This window comes from Hipposideros armiger, unplaced genomic scaffold, assembly GCF_001890085.2.
Source record: "Hipposideros armiger isolate ML-2016 unplaced genomic scaffold, ASM189008v1 scaffold_184, whole genome shotgun sequence".
In the NCBI taxonomy this organism is placed as follows: Eukaryota; Metazoa; Chordata; class Mammalia; order Chiroptera; family Hipposideridae; genus Hipposideros; species Hipposideros armiger.
In genome coordinates, this window is record NW_017731534.1 from 1,042,631 (window position 1) to 1,058,171 (window position 15,541).

At 36.0% G+C, this 15,541-nt stretch overlaps 1 protein-coding gene across 1 annotated transcript in view; it reads left to right on the plus strand.

Moving 5' to 3' along the window:
• The window catches only part of CAAP1 (caspase activity and apoptosis inhibitor 1), a 48,059-nt gene that overhangs the window by 24,911 nt on the left and 7,607 nt on the right, over positions 1-15,541 (plus strand). Inside the window, exon 5 of the mRNA XM_019652662.1 lies at positions 4,915-4,988. Coding sequence (XP_019508207.1) covers positions 4,915-4,988 — 74 coding nt within the window. The remainder of the gene's footprint in view (positions 1-4,914; positions 4,989-15,541) is intronic.

Sequence of the window (15,541 nt, forward strand, 5' to 3'; positions counted from 1 at the left end):
ACAGTGACTTTGGTCCTACAACCTCGTAACTAAACTCTTGTCAACCTACCCAATGAGCAGGAAATGAATTCTTCCCTGGAGCCCCCAGAAAGAGATGCAGCGTACAGACACTTTGCCTTTAGTCTGGTGAGACCCATGACAGACTTCTGGCCTATACAACTGTAATGTAATACATTTATGTTGTTTTAAACTATCAAGTTTGTGGTAATTTGTCATGGCAGCAATAGCAAACTAATGAAGGGACATTTGAGTCGTTTACAGTATATGGTGATTTTAAATAAAGCCACCATAAACATTCACATACAAGTTTTTGTATAAATATAACAACTTTTTTTATTTTACTTGGTTAAGTACCTAAGTGGGGTTTCTGGGTCATGTGTGCATGCTCCCTGATACTATGTATGAGAGTTCTCTTTGTTAGTTGTTTCGATTTAGCCATTCTAATATGTGTGTAGTGGTAGCACTGTCTGGTTTTAATTTGCATTTCGTTAATAACTAATGATGTTGAACATCTGTTGTGTTTGCCATCTCTATATCTTCCTTGGTCAAGTGACTTTAATTTTTTAACAAATTTTTAAAATTAGGTTCTTTGTTTTATTGTGATTTGAGAATTCTTTATGTTTTCTGTATACAAGTTCTTTATTTGCAAGTATTTCTTCCCAGTTTGTGGTTTATCTTTTATTCTAGCAGCATCTCTTTAGAAAGCAAATGTTTTTAATTTTTGTGAAATCCAGCTTATTGATTATTTTCATTTATAGATCATGATTTTGCAGCAATTTTTGCTTAACCCAAGGTCACAAAGGTTTTTTTCCTGTATCTCCTAAAGTTTTATATGTTTATATTTTTAAGGTCTCTGTTTATTTTGAGTTAATATTTGTATATGGTGCAAAGTATGGATTGAAAAGCATATCCATATGGATCAATTTGTACCAGCATCATTTGTTCAATTCTATTGACTTGCCTTTGCACCTTTGTTGAAAATGTATTGCTTATATATATGTGGGCCCATTTCTGGACTATCCTATTCTATTAATTTATGTGTTTATCCTTTCTCCAATATTACAGTCTTGATTTACTGTGGTTTTATAATCTTGAAATTTGATAACGTGCATCCTTCAACTTTGTTGTTCTTTTTCAAAATTGTTTTGGCTACTCTAGTTTTTTTTGTCTTTCTCTTATTTTTAATAGTAGAAAACTCATAGAATGGTAAACTGGCTTCATTCAGCTTCTATTTTTACTCCCAGGAGAGTGGAGAGAATCGAGTTATACCTTTATTATGTCAGTTTGCCTGATTCTTTTTCAGCTGATTTTTGCTAAAATAGGAAGACTCTGGCTCCTTCAGTTTGGCTCATTTGGCCCTGTTTCTTTATCCTTCTGTTGAGGTATCTTCTCAGTATTTTTCATTTGGACAAGAAATTGACTTTCTTTTCCAGTTTAGAAATATATTTTAAATGTTTAGTAATTCACACGTGATTATTCTTGATTAAGTTCTTCAGATCTCCCCAGTGTGTTACTCTGATTTAAAAAACAAATACTACATTGAGGGCTGGCCGAGTGGCACGTTGGTTAGGAGTTGGCTTGGGACACCAGCTCTAAGCAGTTGGGCCCCAATTCGGATCACACATGCGGGCCAGTGATGCTGCACCCTCTACAGCTAAGATGGTGAACAACAGCTTGACCTGGGGCTGGGCTGCCGTGAGTTGCTGGCGACGGTGTAGGCTGCAGTGGGGCTGGCTGGCAGCTGGCGTGAGCTTTCGTGAGCTGCTCTGAGCCACCGTGAGTGGCCGTCCAATGGCTGGCAAGCGACTGCCTCACCCGGGAAGAGCACAATGATAATACCTACATGGGCCAGTGAAGCAACGCCCTCCACAACTAGACTGAAGAACAAAAGGACAACAACTTGTCTGTTCCCCTTCCCCGATTCCCCAACGCTATTTTTCTCCCCCAGTTCCCCAATAAAATCTTTAAAACAAACAAACCCAAATACACTGAGTCATAAGAAGGGATTGAGAGTGGAACTACATTTGGGGCGAAAGAAAGAAAGTGGAATTGATGTTGGTTTGAGGACTTAAATTTCAGGGATAGATAGAGGACTTTTATAATTCCTGGCCAGCATTATAAATTAAGCTGCTTTAAGGAGGAGGGTTGCAGATGGGAGAAGGGAGTTAGAAAAGTAAAAGCGAGTTGTGGTTTTTTTCTTAATGGAAAAAAGTACAAAAATCATTGCAAGATTTAAACCCAAATCAGATTTACTATTGTTCCCGTCCTTCCCCTTTTTCTCTCCCCTTCTTCTCTCTCTCCAGTTATCTTACATAGTTTTAAACTATTTGATGGAAATATTTAAATGTCATTTAAATATAAATTGGAATTTCTTTAGTTTTCCTAACTCTGACACCTAGTTTGTTTTATCATCTGGAGGTAGATTTTTTTTTTAATTTTCATAAAACTAGAAATAAGAAAACATCATATGTTCTTCACATTGTAGTTTTCTTACGTTAAGACATTTCCTTTTTTGCCTTTCATGCTCTTTGGTGAAGATTTTGCATTAGAGAACTCTGAATGTGTATGATAATTTTGGTTTCAAAGTCTACATCTTGGGAAAATTATTCAGGTTTTAAAATTCCCAACTATTTTCTGAAATTTTTTCCAACTTCAGATGGTACTGATGGAAAAGCATTGGTCTTTCCACTTTTCAGACACAAGGTGGTGCACTACACCTAGTCTGAAATCCTGTGGATGACTTTCTTCAACAACCCAATGAAACCCAACTTAAGATAGAACATTATAAAAGTTCACATTGGACACTAAAAGAAATTGTTTATGACAGCAGATAGTTTTTATAGAGGGGTCCAGTTTTATTTGAAGGAAATCCAAGGGGCTTTCACAGAGAAAATAATGTGTAAAATAATGCATTTTACTGCATTATTGTTAAAATTTTTTGTTTGGAAATAATTTTAGGCTTATTAAAATGTTGCAAGAATAAGAATAGTACAGGAAACATCCATATAACCTTCACGGAGGTTTATTTATCCTTAACATTTCATTGCATTTGCACACTTTCTCTTTATATACGTATGTGTTTTTTTAATGAAATATTTGAAGTTAAATTATATATATCATGGCACTTTACTACATTGTGCTTTTTCTAAGTGACATTCTATTTTGTATAACCACAATACAGTGTCAACTTTAGTAAATTCAATGTCAGTAAATTTAACATTGAAGTAAATTTAACATTGATACGTTTATCCAGTCTTCCATTGGTGTTTCAGCTTATCATTTGGTTCAGTGTTGCCCTTTACAATGTTTCTCCCCCTCCAGTTCAGCAGCCTCAAAGTGAATTATAACATTTAATTGTCATGGCTCTTTAACCTCCTTTATCCTGGAATATTTCCACAGCCTTTCTTTGTCTTATAACGTTGACATTTAACTCCACACCCTCCTTTTAATAGAACATTACTCAATTCTATTTTGGGTTTGTCTGATGGTTCCTCATGATATAGGTTCTACCTTCTCTGGTAGAATTGCATGCGTGATGTTGTGTCTTTCTTAGGGTATTGCATATGTTCATAGTCCTTTTCATGGTGATGTTACATTATATTTTTGTTCGAGTAATTTTTTTTTGGTAAATTTAGTTGTATATGATTAAAAGAAGGATTTAGTGTCCATCAGGAGGTGTAAGAACAAACATTTTCCCTTGAAGGAAGATACTTAGAAATAGATTAATGCTTCCAGTAGGTAAAGTCTAATATGACTGTAAGACTTGAGGTAGCACATTTTTACTTTATTCCTTGCAAAGCTCTTAATACAGTATATTGGCATTTTCTGTGCCCCTGGCTTGCCAAGGGGTATTGCTGATATCCTCCTCGGGATCTGCCAGTCATTCTGGTGAAAGAATAAAATCTGAGTAGGTAACATTAGACAAAAAGAAATCTAAAAAACAGAGCTATCTCAATTATAAATCTCTTAGATGTTATAATTAGTACCAAATTCAAATTATTTTGTAGTCTCTTTGAGTTTGTGCTTATATTAATAACATTTAAACACAGAAAAAACATGTAAGTGCCATCCAACTATGTTGACTGCAGAGACCATTGTAAACGTCTCAAAGAAATGATCAGCAGTCTTTATCCTTTGCTTATTTGTTGTTGTTAAGTGGACAGAAATAATTTTGTGAGTCAGGAAATATCCTAAATATTTTTAGTATGTTAATTTTAGGGTATGTATGTATAAAAATTCTCAGAAGGTAATAGAAACTTATTGTTTTAAATAGTCATTTTGAGTATTTGCAATTAATTTCTTGACTTTTACTGAAAACTATCTGTGACATCAATATTAAAGATAGTATAATACCCTCTAAGAAAACATTAGTTTACAACTCTGTTGCAGAACATGGTGAATCAAAACTTTTTTATGTCATGATCTTACACCTAATCCATTTACTTTGATTACATATGTATAGTATGTATAAAATATGTGTTTCCATGTACTGTGGACATTAAAGCACTTGAGATATGAAATTAGATGAATAGAAAATAATTTGAATGCCAAAGTGCCCATTAAATTTAACAGTTGAAAAATTATTTGATTCGTCTCTGACTTCTTTCTCACAATAGTTACCCTGCAAAGTATTGGAAGGGATAAAAAGTTACCTCCATATTCCTTCCTGGTTTGCCCCCTGATTTTACAAAGAAGCATGCTGCTTAAATTGGTAGCGGTTTATAGCTGCTGTTTTTGACACTTGTATGCATGTCTCTGAGTTACCATTTAGGGCACTAAATGGTACCCTGGGGCTTAAAAGAATTCTGTGTGTCTTCCCAAGTGTCTAACTTAATTCTAGGATCTTGAGCTGTAAAGATTATTTGATTTGAATATAGTTTTTAAAATTGTTTTTTATTTATTTTCATTCCTCAGACAAGACATCCCTATAGATTCTACTTCATCCCTGAGAGAGAACAAGCAACCTGAAGGTTTGGAATTAAAACAAGGTATGAATCAACTGCTTAATTGTTCTATGACATTTATCTGAAGATTATAAGCATTTACAATAATAAATTTTCACAGTGTTCCAGCTTGTCCTCTATAGGTAGGGGACAGAAAATATATTTGGTCCGAGATCAGCACAGAGGAACACATCCTTTGTTTCATGACTCCTTTAGCCACTGGAGTAGTTCCTCTTTAGTGATGTACAGTTACAGATGCTATCAGCAAGTTGTCATCTTAAATATTTTTAATTTGGTAATCTTTATATCCTTTGCTGCAAGGTATTAGAGATATGTTAACTGGGTAGCTTTGGGTTGTATGTGGAAAAAATAAGTTCTATGGGATGCTTTCTTTTTTTTTTTTGCAGAGATATTTTGTCTGTGTTTGCTTTCTTCCTTGTTTATTGTTTTCTATGAAATCAGTAGTTTTTGATATTACCAGCTAGCAATGTAAAGTGGTAATTTGTGACTTATTCAAGACAATAGATCAATAGCGCTAATTTTTTAGATGTTTTGTTTGTTTCTTGTGTTTTGTTTCTTCTTATCTTGGGAAAATTGAAAGTAAAATAAATTTTTATTACTCAAAGGACATATCACATTTTTCCTTTTTCCTGCTAAAATTACTTCAGAGTAGTAATAAGCTGTTGCAGACAAGAAAGTTGTGTTACTAATTATGTAAGCAACTAATCTTTGAAGGCTTATAATACTTTTTCTAAAACTTGTGTCATAGGAACTTATTTGATAGAAGCAGGTTTTCAGTGTATTTAAGCAGAATTTCTTTTTTTCAATTGTGGTATGTGTTACTAATGCTTAGTTTACAAAATGGAAAAAAGTCGGATGATTAATTTTGCAATTCGTTCAATTTATATGTAGAGAGAACAAAGTCTAGATTTTCTGTAAGTCTAACTTATGTACTCTGGGGTTTATAAATATTTCTGACGATCATGAGAATTCCAATGCTTTTCAGAAGTCCTGTTGTGTTAGCCTCTTAAATAGCCAGACAAAATTACATCTTTGTATTCTAACTACTTCTGAGCACCCCCCAAGACATAGACTCAGAGTTGCAGTTTTCATTTACGTACATTTATTTGTCATGTGCAGATACATGCTAAGCACACATCATTTTCATATAATGTAGTCATAGTCACGTAGCTCTTGTACCATGTATTAGTATAATTGAACAACTTTGTTACTGTTTCTGCCTTTGTTTCTACTCTTTGCAGTAAATGAGCAGTGTGGAGGTTATGCTGTTAGATTATCTGGAGAGAAGAATGTTATGTTTGTTTAGATAGAAAAAGCTAGAATGGGCAGGCTGACTCCAGTTCCTAGGGAAGAAGGAATGGAAACCTCTTTATACAAATTAGCCAGTTTGGGAGAATATGTTTTTCTGCTCCCGTGTTCAGGCACCTGGAGCTCTTTCGAGCTCCCTTCCAGTGTCAACAGCCTCTTTTGTTGTGATTTTCCTAGGGTAACTTCAGTCATTTGAAAAACTAGCCATGGAGGCAAAGAGGGAGAGAAAAAGGACTCGGAGTAGCCAGATAGCACAAAGCTCGTAGGAGCTTTTATAGACCACTCTTAGGCTCTCACCTAGGCATGTGAAACATCAGGAATACACTGTCATCAATAAGTGACAGCCAGCAGAGGTGAGAAAACATAAGATCAACGCACAGCAGTACCATCGTGCCGTACAGTTCATGTTCATGTTGTGACTAAATCTATAGGAAATGGCTAAATTGAGTTTCAGCTGTTTTTTAAAAGAAAGCAGGGGAATAGTTCTTTTAGAGACATTTCTATAGATATGATTAAAATATGAAATATTTTATTGCATGATGGGATAAACATAAATTACCTAAACAATTCAATTATGTAGAGCATGTTCCAGATAAATATTAGTATAGCTCACATCTGAACCAGCTAGTAAGTAACTTGCCTGGCGTTCCCCAAGAAGCTGAGGAACTCCAGGAAATAGAAATCCTGGCAGGCTCAATAAGGATTATTGCCTTTTTTCTAAATGAATTAATATTGTCTATTTTTAATAAGCAAAACTTTTAAAATTGACTTAATATTATCTCTAACTTTTTTTGCATAGCTAGCTATTCTTGCTCACAGTGAGCTCAATAAAAACAGAATATAATGCTCCTTGTGAATGCATTGTCATTTTCTTTAATGGCTTGGCCGTTTAAGAAAATTCATTGAAGCTTATTTAGTACCAAAGTAACCCTTTGTTCGGAAGACCAAAATATAAAGCAGCATTGAATTTTCCCTTTGCTCTTTCAGAACAAAATAAATCTTACCGTTTAACCTATTACCGGTGTGTGATACTGACAGGTTATTTAAATTACATTTTCAGTTTTTCAGCTTCTAAAATACTCAAATATCGAGAAATATTAACTATGAATTAGTTAAATTGAAACTGGCATTTCTTTGTCTAGTACTGGTTTCATTCATCTTTTTGATAGGAAATAACATTTATGAAATGGCTGTGCTGAAGACGAATATCAGATTGTACACTAACTGTTATCACACTTTAATAATGGACCAATACCTGAAGCTTTACCTTCGCTATGCAGACATTATTTAACTATAAATATAATCTACTGGTCGATTGATTGGAACTGTAGTAAAATAGAAACTCTTCTGTTGGGGTTATTTTTCTGTCATTTTTAGCAAGAGGTCAGTTGTATAAGAAACACGAAGTATACTTCTGCTGTTTATCTTTTAGCACAGCTGTGTTTGTGTGCACACGCCCATATACATGTGCAAGCCTGAGAGCTTCTGGTAGTGTTCTGGAGAATTTCAAGGCTTGTAGTAATGAAAAGGTTTAGCTCAGCTTTTAAAATAATAACGGTTTACATAAATTTTCTAAATTAGTCATTTGTGCTGTAGTTTAAAAAAATGAAAACTGCTATTTGTCCAAGGTAATTTGTAGAAAATATTTTTAAAATATCAGATCTCTGCTAGTATTAATGCATTGTCTTCCTTTATATGTAGCTATAAATAAATTTGCTTAAGACATTCAGTAATGTTAAAATAATGGTCTGTATTTAAATTGTTGATTTAATTTTACAGCTGGGGATGTGTGTAATTTTGCAAAGTAGTCTCCTTTGTAACTTTCAGAATTAAGCTCTTATGTTTGCATTCCTTCTTGGAAGTTGTTAGGAGAAATTTTTTTAACTATACATGAGAAATAGCTAAGTGAAATTTGCGTATTTAGGTTGAAGGTAAGAGTTGAGGTCACTTTAAAATATTTGAAGGTCTGTCAAGTGGAGGAGTGATTAGGCTTCTCCTGTATTGCCTCTGAGAATAAAAATAGGGCCAGTAGATAAAGTTACCATTAGACAATTTATTTTAAATAATAATCACAAGTATAAGAAAATACAGTGGGCAGTCTTCTGAAATACGTTCCGGTTGCTGAAGGTGTTTGAACACAGGTTATGTAAACGGCCACTTGGTGGCACTGTTGTAGAGCAGATTCAAGCAATGTTTGGCTGTTTGGCCTTGATCTTGAAGTGCCTTTCTAGCTTTCAGATTTTGTAAAGACCAGTAAGTGCCTAGTGCAGTGTCTTCACTTGGGAGGAGTGCTTAATAACTGTTTTCTTAGATTGTTTAATGGAAGCAGAATGAAATATACAACTTTTCTTCTATATGTTTTTTATTCTATTAGAGGAAAAGATACTTGATCTAGTCTTTAAGCTGTATGATAGTTCCTTGAAATACATAACATTTGTCAAAAATAAATATGTAGGGCCGGCCGAGTGGCACGTTGGTTAAGAGCTGGCTTGGGACGTCAGAGGTCCCTGGTTCGGATCCCACATACGAGGGCCAGTGACACGCCCTCTTGCTAAGATGCTCAAGGGCAGCTCAGCCTGGAGCTGGGCTGCCGTGAGTTGCCAGCGAAGGCATAGGCTGCAGCCTCTGCTGCAGTGGGTTGCCATGGGCTACCGGGTGTGGCCGGCAGCCGCTGTGAGCGGCCAGCAGCCGCAGTGAGCGGCCGTCCAGAAGCCGGCGACTGATCCTCCTCGCCCTGGAAGAGCGCAGTGATGGTGCCAACTTGGGCCAGTGAAGCGATGTCCTCCACAGCTAGACTGAAGAAGAACAAAGGGACAGCAACTTGTCTGTTCCCCTTCTCCCAATTTCCCAGTGCTGTTCCCATCCCCCAATTCCCCAATAAAAATCTTTAAAAATAAATAAATAAATAAATAAATAAATATGTAACCATATAATATATAAAATAATCAAAATCAGGAAGACATTTACTACATCTTCCTCTGATTCTTTCAAGCTTTCTGATGCAGAGTTTTGCTGTGATTAGACGTAAATCGTGCCACTTTTTCTTTTTGATTGAGGTAACATTGGTTTATAACATATAAGTTTCAGGTGTACAATATTACAGTTTAACATCTTGTTTTTATTTTTTAAAATAATCTAGTTGCCTTGTGCAGTTATATTTTGGCCTTCTAGTTGATGAGTTAGCGAATGATAGCTTTAAGACATACCTTGTTAACAAGAGCTTCAAGAAGTTGAAAGGTAGACTTTAATAGGGGGAAAATGTTTTCAGTGGTTAAACTATGTGATGAAACTTTAGAATAGATATTTTCTTTGGGCTTCTTTCAGCCTTTCAGACCACTTGTCACTAAAATGTGATTATATACACTCCCAGAGAATGTAGGAAGAAAACACCAGAACTTCTAAAGTAAATAAATTATATATTTAAGCATCTCCCTTTTAACATTCCTGATTACATATATATGATTGTAATAGTACATGTTAATTTGTAAGTAAATGAGAAATATATAGCAAGCTTAAAAATGTTTTCACTGATAAGTTTATGTAGGTAGTGAGACCACTCTTGTAGACTGTCAGAAAGAATTGATAATGGTCACAACTTATTCATTTCTTACTTCTGAATATTAAATGTGGTATATTTAATATTCAGAAGTAAAATGTGGAGATTTTGCTATCATTTAGCAAAGACAGTAAATATAAAACTATGAGACCATTTGAATCCTCAAGGTGAGGGACAAATGGAAAAACCCAATTAATGTTAGTTCTTGTTGGTATTGTTATTATTATTGTAAGGTAGTACTACACTAGGGGAAGCAAAGCTGGATAAGTAGAGGGACTAGAATAAAAAAGGATGAAGTAATGAATTTTCAGTTAAAAAGGAGCTGAGTTTTGGTGAAAAGAACTTGACAAGCATAGCTAACGAATAAATACAAGCTATGAAAAATTAAAAATATAAAGAGGAAAAGCCATCAGAGACTTTATTGCTTTGTAGAAGAAGAGAGAATGAAGATCATCAGTTATTAGGCAGCATTTGTAGGCGAAGATTTCCACGCCTAACATAGAGTGGTCCCATCATAGTAGTGGTCCCACTGTAGAAGTGGTCCTACCATAGATGTGGTCCCACCGTAGAAATGGTCCTACCAAAGGAAAGATAGTAAGCAATAGGCTTGAAATCAGATTTTGTTACTACCAGTTTCTGACTTTTTTACACATCCCACACCATAGCCTGTGATTTAGTTAGCATTTTTGGTTGCCATGTCATAAGTTCATAGATATTGAGCTTACAGATAACAAACTTTAATTTTTAAAAAATTAATATTCCTTAATTTTTGAAATGGCTTAGGTTTACAAAAAATTTGAGAGGAAAATACAGAGTTCCTGTATTCCTATAAGAGTCCCACTTACCATCTCTGCTCCCATTTCCCTTATTATAATCATCTTGCATTATGTAGTAAATTTGTTATAATCGATGAGCCAATATTTATTCATTATTATTAACTAAATTCCATTGTTTACATTAAGGTTTATGCCTTGCGTTTTACATCTGTGGTTTGATAACTATATAATAACATCTATCCACCATTACAGTAGTGTACAGTATAGTTTCACCTATTCAATCTTCCCTCCCCCACACCGCTGACAACCACTGATCTTTTTCCTGTCTGTAGTTTTGTCTCTTCTGGATGTCATACAGTAGAATCTTATAGTATGTAGTCTTTTCAGATTGGCTTCTTTCATTTACCAAAATGCATTTGAGGTTCTTCAGGTCTTTTTGTGGCTTAATAGCTCATCTCTTTCATTTCTGACTGATCTTCCGTTGTGTGAATGTCTTGCAGCTTGCTTATCCACGCACCTGCTGAAGGGCATCTTGTTTGCTTCCACGTTTGACGAGCATAAATAATGCTGCTGTAATCATTTGTATGCATGTTATTGTTTGGACGTAAGTTTTCAGCTCTGGGTAAATATCAAGTTTAGTTTTATAAGAAGCGGTCAGACTCTCTTTAAAGTGCTGGACCATTTTCCATTCCCACCAACGAGTGAGAATTCCTGTTGTTCCACATCCTTGCCAACATTTGGTGTTGTCAGTGTTTTGGATTTTGGCCATTCAAATAGGTGTGTAATGGTATCTGGTTTTACTTTGCAATACCCTAATGGCATATGATGTTGAGCATCTTTTCAGATGCTTGTCTACCATCTCTATCTTATCTGGTGACTTGTCTCTTCAGATCATCTGCCCCCATTTTTTTTTTTTTTTAGCTGAGCCATCCTGCCACCTGTTGGCAGCTCAGCTCGGGCCGGGCATCGAACCGCTGTTGCTTAGACCTCGCACTCTTGAGCGAACTCTTAACCAACTGAGCTACTCGGCCGGCCCCTATCTGCCCATTTTTAAATTAGGTGGTTTGTTTTCTAATTGTTGAATTTTAAGAGTTTTTATATAGTTTGGATACCAGTCAGATGTTTTTTTGCAGACATTTTCTCTCAGTCTGTGGCTTGCCTTTTCATTCTCTTATTCATATTTAATACATACTTTTTAAGTCTGTGTCTCCTACATATTACATTTATTCAGGTGGGTTTAAAAGACCCACAAGAAGATGTATTCAGCCTGAACTGGCATTCCAATCTGGGAAGCTTTGTGGCTGTTCTGATTCTGTTAAGATCCGCAAGGCAAAATAGAATATTTAAATGCATATATTTTCAAAATATACTTGGGTTTTGAATTTTGGCTCTGTCACTTCAGTTGTGTGAACTAGGGCCAGTTACTTGCACTCTCTGTTCTTTAGTTTCCTCATTTATAAAATGGGGATAATAAATATGAGTGTCTATTTCATTGTTGTCATAAGGATTAAATGAGGTAATACATGTAAAGTACTTTAGAGATGTGCTTAGTTCATACTAAATGCTCAGTAAATATCAGCTCTTGTTAAAATTATTTCTACCATCATTGTTGTCATTAACATTTTCAGCTTCATCCCCTCAGTATCATCCCAGCTATCTTTAATTGGTAAAAGTGTCTCTACATTGAATCATAGTTTGCCTTTATGTAACTTCTGCTCATTGGCCCTTCTGTGTCCTTTGGGTTATAGAACATGAATTTAATACCTCTTCTAAATGATGTCTCTTCAAATTTTGAGGCTGATCCCTTCTTTCAACAAAACTGTTATTTTGTGCACCAGGAATAGAAAGATAAATGTTTCTGGCTTGGAAAGAACTTGTCTAATAAAGGAAAACAGATGTGTTAATTAATTTTTCATATCCGCCTGTATCTGAATTTATATACTCACCTTCCTTCTTGTTAAAATGGATGAACTCTGTGTTGCTGAGACCAGCCCCTGTGTGTGTATAGCGATCACATCCCTTTTTGGCACCTGCAATTGTTTCTTCTCTTTACCTAGTCATTGAACCTTCCCCCAGTGACCTGCTTTCAGCATCTATTTCACTGGCCATTGCTGAGTCCTCATCTCGACCTACCAGCCACGTTTGACACTGTTTGTTATCACTCTTTCCCTTACTCTGGCTTTATTTTTAGTCCGCTTTGCGTTATGCTCTCCTCTACTCGACTTCTAGAGGGTGAGTGCCCCAGGATTTATTCTTTGAACTTCTCTTTCCTGCATTTTCAGGTGGTCTTCCATAGTTTGGCAACTACAAATTTATTTCTGGAATTCAGACCTCTTTCCAACACTTACATATCCACCTTACTTACTGGATGTTGAAGGTTAATGTGTCCCAGAATAAATTCTAGATCCTTTTTTGACTGCCTCCCCCAGACCAACCAACAAACAACAACCTTGTTTGTTTCAAACAAACAAACACAAAACCACAACCTTGCTTCTCCTACTGATGCTTGTTTTCTCCATCTCAGTAAATAGCAGTTACATTCTTGTGAGTGCCCAGGCCAAGAACCTTGCACTCATTCTGGAGTCCTTTCTTCATCAACAAATCTTACCAGCTCTACTTTCAGAATATTCGAAATTCAACCACTTCACACCTCTTCTCAGCCATATTGTCCTGGTGTTGATTCTTACAGTATCCCCATCCCTCTGTTTCTATCTGTGCTCCTCGGCAATCATTTTTCCACACAGCATGATCATCTTAAACTGTGAGAATGCTCATGTCATTCTTCTTATCAGAGCCTTCCAGTAGCTTCCCACGTTAAAATCGCAGGTCCTTCCATCCTACGGCCAGTAAAGCCGCATGTGGTGTGGCCTGTCCCTCTTCCCTTTGCTCACTGTCTCCCTCCCGCTGTCTGCGCCCCATGCCCTGTGTCAGGGACCTTGCTGTTGCCGTTCCTCGTGCCCGCTGCTGCTCCCCAGGATTACCATGTGAGCCTTCATTTAGATCCCTGACCACACGTTACTCGATCTGTCTAAACTAATTAACACTACTTTTGTCAGCGCTCATAAACCTCTTCATAAACCTAGAATGTTACTGGGTATTATTGATGTCAGGTTTACTGTACTGCAGTCTTGTAGAAGTCACCTTTTGAAAATCAGAACTATGTTTATCAATGTGTCTAGTTCACAGCATATCTCAGAATATAAATGGAAATCTATCAGTTGTGAGTACAAGTTTTAATATCTCTCATGCAGTTTATTCAAATCTGAGATGTATGCTCATTCGCACCAGTGGTGTACTCTGGTCAGGCTGCTTGTTCTTTGAGAACAGACATCTCCAAATTGATGAAGCCTTCTCTAACCTGCTGCGGCTAACCTCCCCTCTTTTGTCAGTGCCCTCACTACAGAATCGATTATCACCTTGTTTATAGCACTACTGCCTGTTTGTTTACTTCTGTTATTACATTGCCCAATAATTAATAACTGTTTTTTTCAATTCAAGAAACACACTTACGACTACCTGATTACCAATTGGAATGCTCTCTACCCCTAAGCAGCGTCCCATTCTGTCATCTATCTGTTTACACGTGACTGTCCCCTTTAATGGAGAGTGTCTGTAGGGCACAGGCTTCTGCATGTCTCAGGATCCTTCAGTGTTCAGTGCTTGTCTGTAGTGGGTACTCAGATTCTTTTGAATAAGTGGCTGGATAGACGATGAAAGGAATTCCTTCCTTCTCGTCTACTCTGTTCAGTGAGTACATTATTCTCAATAGAGAAAACGGAAGCAAAATAGAACATTACTTTCACCCATTATTCTATTGTAGCACCTACCCCAAAGAGTGTGTTGCTTCAGAGTTTGTTTTTCTTTCTGGTCTTAACAAAACAGAGCCTTTTTGTTTGCTTTTTTTAGACTTTAGCTTCATTTATATTACTTGTATAGATTCATACCATGAATCTTTAATATTAATCGTTGATTATGTACCTTTTGTAAAATATGTGGTCATCATAGACATTCCTCTGTAGCTTATATTTCTTTGGATATTTCCTCATTTAGATAATATTTGGATAGACTTTTATTTCTGAGGATCTTTCTATACTCAAACTATTCTTTCCCAGGTTATACCTTTTCTCTGACCATTTTGAAAACATATAGGACAATTTTTCCTGCATTTTCCATTTTCACTGTCATACACTCTAAGGTGACATAGTTATTTTTCTCCAAAGGCCCCCACTACTTCTGTTTCATATATTTTCTTTTGTGGAAAGAATTAGGGTTAAACTGACAGTTTTTATTATTTTTCCTACTTCTTTACTGCAAGTGTTTTAATTTTAGGGTAAGATTTCTATGTTTTAAAAATATACTACCACTTTTTTGGCATACTGATAACAACTAGCTGCTTACTACATGAGTATATAAGAGATATACTTTGCAGTATCTAAAATCAAGTCTTTAGTATCTCTTTTTGAGCTTTTGTATACATTTAAACAAACAAAAGTAATGCCATAGGAAACATGACAGTTTGTGAAGTAGGCATTTGTTCACGTCTTCCTTGGATGGGCAAATTGTGGAGCACTGAGATGTTACTAGCAGAAAATATTTGAGGGGGCTGGCCGAGTGGCTCAGTTGGTTAAGAGCTTGCTCAAGAGTTTGAGCTCTGAGCAACAGCAGTTCGATTTCCGGCTCGAGCTGAGCAGCTGTTGAGCTGCCAACAGGTGGCAGGATGGCTCAACTTAAAAAAAAAAAGAAAATATTTGAGCCGGATGCCCTTTTACAAGAGTAAGTTCCAACAGATCTTTGGGGGGGAGGGGGGAATTGCCTCATTCTAAACTCTAGCGCTTGTAAATACAGATACTGAAATGGCTGTTGTGTCTTCGTTTTTTCCTTTGTATGTTTTCATGTTTCCTCCTAGATTTGTTTTTTACTAGGTCACCAGTTTATTA